At 35.7% G+C, this 7724-nt stretch overlaps 2 protein-coding genes across 2 annotated transcripts in view; one reads left to right on the forward strand and one right to left on the reverse strand.

The window, feature by feature from the left end:
- Window positions 1-696, forward strand: part of LOC108688527 (formin-like protein 20) — a 1522-nt gene extending 826 nt beyond the window's left edge. The window contains exon 3 of the mRNA XM_018194833.1: window positions 24-696. Within this exon, the coding sequence (XP_018050322.1) occupies window positions 24-696 (673 nt within the window). The remainder of the gene's footprint in view (window positions 1-23) is intronic.
- A 1085-nt stretch (window positions 697-1781) lies between these two features.
- The window catches only part of LOC108688855 (glutamate [NMDA] receptor subunit 1), a 7196-nt gene continuing 1253 nt past the window's right edge, over window positions 1782-7724 (reverse strand). The window contains exons 3-17 of the mRNA XM_018195364.1: window positions 7334-7594; window positions 6848-7042; window positions 6529-6629; window positions 6127-6300; window positions 5751-5864; window positions 5472-5634; window positions 5167-5377; window positions 4627-4761; window positions 4193-4350; window positions 3875-4109; window positions 3511-3659; window positions 3266-3423; window positions 2800-2972; window positions 2445-2698; window positions 1782-2156 (exon numbers count right to left, since the gene is read on the reverse strand). Coding sequence (XP_018050853.1) covers window positions 1914-2156; window positions 2445-2698; window positions 2800-2972; window positions 3266-3423; window positions 3511-3659; window positions 3875-4109; window positions 4193-4350; window positions 4627-4761; window positions 5167-5377; window positions 5472-5634; window positions 5751-5864; window positions 6127-6300; window positions 6529-6629; window positions 6848-7042; window positions 7334-7594 — 2724 coding nt within the window. The 3' untranslated portion in view covers window positions 1782-1913. The remainder of the gene's footprint in view (window positions 2157-2444; window positions 2699-2799; window positions 2973-3265; window positions 3424-3510; window positions 3660-3874; window positions 4110-4192; window positions 4351-4626; window positions 4762-5166; window positions 5378-5471; window positions 5635-5750; window positions 5865-6126; window positions 6301-6528; window positions 6630-6847; window positions 7043-7333; window positions 7595-7724) is intronic.

The raw sequence follows: 7724 nt of genomic DNA on the forward strand, positions 1-7724 counted from the left end.
CCGTCACCGCCGCCGCCACCAAGATATCCAAGTCCTCAACCTAGTTATTCTTATCCACCACCGCCACCACCTCCACCTCCTCCACCACCGCCGCCGCCGCCGCCGCCACCAGGCTATCCAAGTCCTCAACCTAGTTATTCTTATCCACCACCGCCACCTCCTCCACCTCCTCCTCCGCCGCCACCGCCACCTCCTCCTCCGCCGCCACCGCCACCTCCTCCACCGCCACCACCACCTCCTCCACCGCCACCACCTCCTCCTCCTCCTCCGCCAACACCGTCATATATACCGCCTCCTCCACCGCCACCACCGCCTCCTCCTCCACCGCCACCACCGCCGCCTCCTCCGCCGCCACCACCACCTCCGCCGCTTCCTCCTCCTACACGTCGCACATATCTACCTCCACCTCGGCCACAACCACGACCTACATATCCGCCTGCGATATACGTATCTCCTGTCAATCAACCGTCTGTATCAACACCCGCGCCTACGTATTTACCACCGTATGGACAACAGGGAATCGCATCATCAGCTGCAGGTGGTTCCTTTGTTCCCAGTCCTTCAGGTGGTCTTTCAAACTTTCCAATAATTGGTGGTATAATAAAGTTGAGCGGACCAGCTGGAGGCTCAAGTTTTGCGACCGCCTCAAGTTCAGCCAGCGCTAGTGCGTCGAGTGGAACGTTTATTGGACAATAAAATTAGTCGTCAATCTTCTGTTTCCATTCCTGCTATATCAAGTTACAATACTGCAGGACAATAGCTGTGAGCTATCCTTCCACATTGGGATATCCCTCTATCAGGATATTCCTCAGCAAGGATATTGTTAACTCTATCACTGGCAAGAGTTAAATTCTCCTCAAAATTACTCAGTATTCATTCCTTATACATCTATTTAATTTATTTAAGTTATTCTTGCGAAATTTTGTAACTTTACATAAACACCAACGACAATATCCATAATATGAGAAGTACCGATTATCATGATATCTTATAATTAGATTAGAAATAAGTTATGTTTATAAAATTTGAAGAAACTTGTTTGCAATTTATAATCAACTGATGTGAGATAAAATTTTTACATTGTTCAAGATAAAAATCAAATATTTTATAATATTATATCTAGATATAGTTCACGAAAATTGATAATGAATTGTCTATTCTTTATTTTTAAAACAAAACAAGTGAATATTTAGAAGCGAAAATGTTAAAATGTTAAAAGTATATAATGTATGAAAACGTATAAATCTTATAATAATTTAATTCCTGTTTTCAATAGATAACTGCATTGATAAAATAACTTAAGTTTTACAACGAAAAATCTTAGATTTAAATATAAAGAGAAAATCGTATGTAAAACAAATTAGTTATATTTTAATATATCTTTACAATCGATAAAACATCAGTGATAGATTCATAATAAATATATTTATATATTTAAGCACAATATTTTTTTCTCGTTGTAGCAAAAGGAAGTCAATGGCCTATTTAAAAAAACTTTCTCACATTTTAACATTAAGTTAAATTTAAGAATACTCACATAAATTTGACTAATGTTATTCAAATTAAATAACGTTATTATTTATCGAATTAAACATTAAAATGTTTTAATTACGTACAATTTGTTTTTTCAAAAATTAGTTCTCAAAATCACTTACATAAAACAAATGACATTTCATCTGCAAAATTCAATAAATATCAGAGATATCTTTGATAAATCCATCACAATTTTCTATAAACATCTAACAGGCGAACGATTAATTATCATTTTAAATATATCCCACAGTTATTCACGAATCATCCCGCGATCATATTTCACTAAGGAAGGTATTCGGATGAGTTTCATCTCATACTGTAATCTACTAGGAATGGTTGGCGACTTCTTATTCAGTAAAAAACTACAAATCAACGTAAGATTAAACTATGAGATGCGACACGTCGGCAGTGTAGGCGGCGGGCGACAACCGGATGTCGTCGGAGCGGGAGATTGGCCGTTGTCTCAAATCACTGTCACCGGGCCAGGCACGACCTGGACTGCGCGAGCCCACGTTCGCCCTGGCGACTGTGTCGACCGCTAAACTCACCGTCGCGGGATCGTTCAGACCGTTGCTCTGGATCCTTCGCTGTGTGACTATCGACGCCCGCAAAGTTTTCCGTTTCTGCTTACGAAATAAGAGAATACAATAATTGACGGCAAAAGTGTATGACATACGATCTAAAAGTGCTAAAGTCATGCATAAAGATAAGTAAAGTAGATCTCAAAAGTAGATTTTAAGGGTTTTCTTGTTAGATAACTTTAAGAAATTTCTTAAGAAATAATTTCAAGAGCAATACTTTCACAAATAAAATTGTACCATGATCGGAGTAACTTAATTATTTCGATTAATTTGATGTAATTTGATTAAATCGACCTTGTCGACTTCTTTAAATTGATTAAATTGAATTACCTCGATCATCCCTCGCCACTTGTCGGCGGCGTGTCTTGCTAATTCCATTTTTCTCTGTTTACGTATTTGGTGCTTCTTGTATGCCATTTCGATTATAATTAGAGCGACTCCGCCGCCGATACCGACACCGACGACGATGAACACTCCTGCCATGTTTTCTAGGCCGAGAGTGTTTGGCATTTTTTCAAATTGTTCGCATTGTTGCACATTGCCATGCAAGATCCAAAGATTGTCGAGACTCTCCATGAAACCACCTGCAAAAGAATCACAATTAGAAGAAAGTAACGAATCTCGTTGAATGGAAAATCAGAATCGCGCGAGCATGAAGTGCTTTGCATTAAGACTTGTTGCACACTTTCGTGGAAGTCTAAGATCGCCAATGTCACAGCATCCGCCCAAGGCGATCCTTTTTGCAAACCAATTCCGTAACCTGAACGGCCAAATAGTTCACCAGCCGTCACTAATTCGCAATCTTGAGCTGCTTCGAATTCCAGTCGCGAGCTATCCCAGATGAAGGCCATTAATTTTCTGAAGGGAAAAAGAACAATGTGATTATGTAATCACGTGCAAAATATATTAAACGATACGATTATTGATGCCGACAAAAATATTTAAACGTTTATTAATTAAATGTATGTTAGATTGTGCTTCAATTATTTTACGATTTCGTATACGAAATCGAAGATATTGAGATTTTAAATAATAAGATTTTAAGATTATAGATTTAATATATATATATATATTTATATTATAATAATTCAATAATCTAAGACTTTTAACTTAAGCAAAGGATTAATGGTCCCAAAAATCGAAATGCTTACCCAATTTTAATGTCGCGAATCGCGTCTTCGGCAGTGTCATAGTTATTCGCCTCCATTGTACGATACATATTAGACAATTCTACTTGGCGTCTGAAATACATATCCACAGCGGATCCCTTCACTGTTGCACATGTCAAATTTTCCATCGTATTCCTAAGCTTTACAAATAAACATCGCAACTGTTTATATCGGATTGCATATCAGATACATTGATTCTCGGTAAGGAACATAGTTTTAATCCTTACTCGAGCATCGTTGATGCCGGTGAGTTTAGTTTTTGGTCGCTCCAAAACGAGGAACGCCGCCAAATTAGCGGTGTACGATGCGACGATGATCATAGCGAATCCGGCCCACACCATTCCCAATACACGCGCGGAAAAACTTCGTGGAGTACCTATAAAATATAAATAAACAATAAAAAAATTTGATTAACAATTAAATGGCCACGTAGAAAACGATATATCGAAGTATATATTTGAGAGCTCTAGTTTAAAGATTCTTCGACTTTAAATTTGTAATTATTTTTTTCTTTTTTAGTCCGTTTCTCCCTCTAAATGCAACATCTGATTATGAAATGAATGGAAAAGAGATGAAAGAATAATACCTTACCCTCTCCTATACCGCTATTCAATAATACACCCCAAGCGAACCAGATAGCACTGGATAGATTGAGGGCATCTTCCTCGGTGCCGTCAGTATTAGCTAGTTTGAATCTGCCGAAGGGTGAAAATCGATCGAGCAGATACAAAACTAACGCCACTACGTGCACCGATACCATTACGAGGATCCAAAGGGTATTGCTGAACGGTTGTAAGAAAGAGACTAGAGTGGATGATCTTGAAGGCTAAATTCAGAAAAATATACATATTTATTTTTGCATAAAAATTTTGTATGACGTTTTATTTTGTATAGAATTAAAAAGAATACCTTTTTCTCAAGGATAGTGATGCCTTGATACTTGAAGGGCTTACTGAATTCGATAAACTCAGCACGCTCTGGATTGATTGTTAATGGTGCGACGATCATGTCTGCTCGTTCGTTGACTATCTCACCAATAAGACCTGTCCATTCTTTTTTTCCTCCGACTTTTGATGTATCGAAACGCGAGAAAAGAATGAGAAAAAACACAAAATACAAATTTAAATTATTAATCCATTAATGTCTAAAAATTAATTTAGAAAGATAAAATCCAAATGGATTCTTTCAAGACTTATTCCTAAATAACAGCGCTTGCAAAGCGCTAAAAGCGATTACGTACGCCTTTTTATCGCTTTGTAAGCGCTATGTGCTACTTGGGTAGCACTTTCTTTAAAAATTTAATATCTTATATTTATATAAAATTCTATAATTCTGTTACTTACCCGAAGTATTTTTGATCACGTAGCTGCCAAACTGACCATCCGGCGATAGAGCTAAACTGTACGTGAAGTTAATCGATTTCGACAATTCCTTTAATAGATCCACGCAATATCCTTTGCAGCAAAACATTTGATTATCTATTGAAAAGAAAAAAAATTACGTTCTATTATATTTTCTAAATAATTTTGAATACTATTGAATACTATTGATTTGGTGCAACAGAAACATTAACAACTTGTTTGAGTAGACGTAATATTTATAGAGAATAAATTAATAAATCAAATAAATTGAAAATTCTCAAAACACATAATTTGAATCAAACTTCAAATAAGTTAACTAATGATTCAATCAATTTACTGATTCAATCAACAGAATCGTTTGTAAATAATTTTAATTCTAATCTCTTTTTTTATGTATTAATAGGAAAAAAAAGATTAATAGTTCTATCCAAGCTATAATAAGATGACAAATATTATTCCACAAATTAAAATAATAATTTGGTTAAAAACAAGTCTTCACTATTCTGTTAATTAACAATGCACCGTCTGTTAGGTTGAAGTGTGGACATGCGATTTCCTCAGGTAAACACTCGGCCTCATTGTCAGGTAATTCGCGAACATAAACGAATGGCTTCTCCTCGATTGTTAGCACCTTCAAATGTGTAGGTATCATGAAACCTTCGGGTTTGATCTTCAGACGACCAGGCCATATAATGTTGGATTCGTTCACTCGCAGCTTCATCTTGGTAGCATTCTATTCAGTAACAAAGAATCATTACGTTTGAACTACGTGACTAACACAAGAATGTGTCATTTTATATAGGATGCTTGTTGAATTATCTACTCACAGCGGGATAAAAGTACTGGCCGACGGACATCTGCGTCTTGTTGTTGTCTGGACCTGTGTATTGGATGTTGATTATATCATACTCGGCGAATATGCGATCCCCGTTATCGTCGAATGCCACTCGACCTGTCGAACCATACGGTAATACTTGCTTGCGAATATACCTGAAAAGACAAATAACAAAAGAAAAGAGCTGACGTGATAGAATTTTTATTGCTACCAGGATTGATAGAAAAAAAGTTTCGAATTAGAAAATTAGATAGATAAGAGATGATCATACTGGAAAAGCTTCTTGCCAGTTTCCCATATAGAGCCGGAATCGCTGCAGTCCTTCGGTGCTTCGGTGATCTTCTCCGTCTGATTCATCATTCGCAATGCGGATACGAGGACATATCTAAACAGTACGCAGAGAAACAAATATAGGAAAGACAAATTTTTAAGGAACTAAAAATTTTTTTGAGATAAAGACCCATTAATTTTCAAAAAGAACTCTTATTATTTTCTTATTATTAATTGTATTTAATTATTCGAGATGTATAATATCTAAATAGCTTAAAAAAATATCAATTCCCAAAACATCAATGCCTAAGTAAAGGCAGATGTGCAATGCAGTGGAAACCTGGTAAATATAATAGTAGTTTAAAGCATATACTAACAAGCTGTCAGATATATGTGATTTTTCTTGGGTAGCATTGATCAGCTTCAACCCCAGCAAGCCATCTGGCGCATTTGGCGCGTCTAATGCCTGTTCGGTGACGATCCACACATATCCGGCGCCGGTCATGTTTAGATTAGCTGCGTCGTTGAAAATCACTTCAGCATCCTTCTTCCTGTCAAAAAAGTTTATTGAAGTATTTTCGCAACTGAAGTCCATGATAAGATCGTTAAATAATCATCAAAATTGTAAGACAATGTTATTACTTATACTGTATGGTTATAGCTCATCATTTTTTTTTATATTAGAATTTATTTATTATTTTAGAATAGAATTCGTATTTTATATTTCTTATTTTATTTCACCATAATTCTCGAAATCCGTAAATGATGAATATACTCACGAAGCATACATGAGGCAGACTCTCGCTTGTGCGCTTTTCATTTCCCTCAATTGCTCCTCGAAATTGTGTAATCCCGGTTCGAATTCGATAACTGATTCGACCTGAAATAATGATATTTAGTAGCAGGAAATTCTTCTTTTTAATCTAGATAATGTAAGTAATAGCAATTATTGAAGAAATTACATAACTATTAGTATAAAGTACTAAAGTGTAGGATCTATAAATTATAATATAATTAAATAATAATTGAAGTATTAATATAATATTAACATTATTGCCATAATATTATTGCCATAATCTAAATTATTGTGCAACGTGCCTGCACTTTGATTTCTACGTCGTCTTCTAAATTCTGTGATGTCGTCTGGAAACGTCCAAGGAGCGCACGACCATCCGTATCGGAACTATGGATGAAGATAATCTTCATGTAATTAAAGTGCTTCAGCAGTTCTACCCAGACATCCGCTTGATGAGAATACGGTGGTACAGTACGCAAAAATGAGACATGAATATTCTGGAAAGATGTTACCGTTCAATTATCGCGGCATCCTTAATCACATATAATCATACAATGTAGATTGTTTTTTATTTGTTTTTTTTTACTATAATATAAAAGATTTTTGTTTAGTAATGTATTAATTTTCAAATATTTGAAATGGATTTTCTCAAAAATATTGTAAGCTTACATATGAAATTTTTACAAAAAGAAATAATATACTTTCGGTTTAGTTTTACGCGTTAATTTACTTTAATTTCTGTATCTATTATTAAATTGTGCGAATTATTTATTTTATTTTATACATACTTTATCCGAAAAGGCGGAATCCCTGGATGATATGCCAATCACGGGTATGTGATAAAAACCGCTTGTATAAGAAACCGCTGCTGGTGATAAATCGCCTGTAAGCGGATGCGACACCACTACTGCATACACCTGTTCGGCTATCAAAGATCGGCAGACGCTCAATGCGGTTCTGATAGGGTTGGAGTCCATTTCGATTACTGTGTGCTTGTATGTCACCCCTTTATTGACGTATTGGAAATCGAAATTGAGATGCTGAAATTGAGGTATATGTATGTATGCATAGTCATATTGAATATATATTAGATATATTGTACAAGTATATTATAACGCTCAGAATTCTCTTTAAGATACATTTAACAATTATATAAGTGATGTTATACATACATATATA

The sequence above is a fragment of the Atta colombica genome, unplaced genomic scaffold, assembly GCF_001594045.1.
Source record: "Atta colombica isolate Treedump-2 unplaced genomic scaffold, Acol1.0 scaffold105, whole genome shotgun sequence".
NCBI classification, from domain to species: Eukaryota; Metazoa; Arthropoda; class Insecta; order Hymenoptera; family Formicidae; genus Atta; species Atta colombica.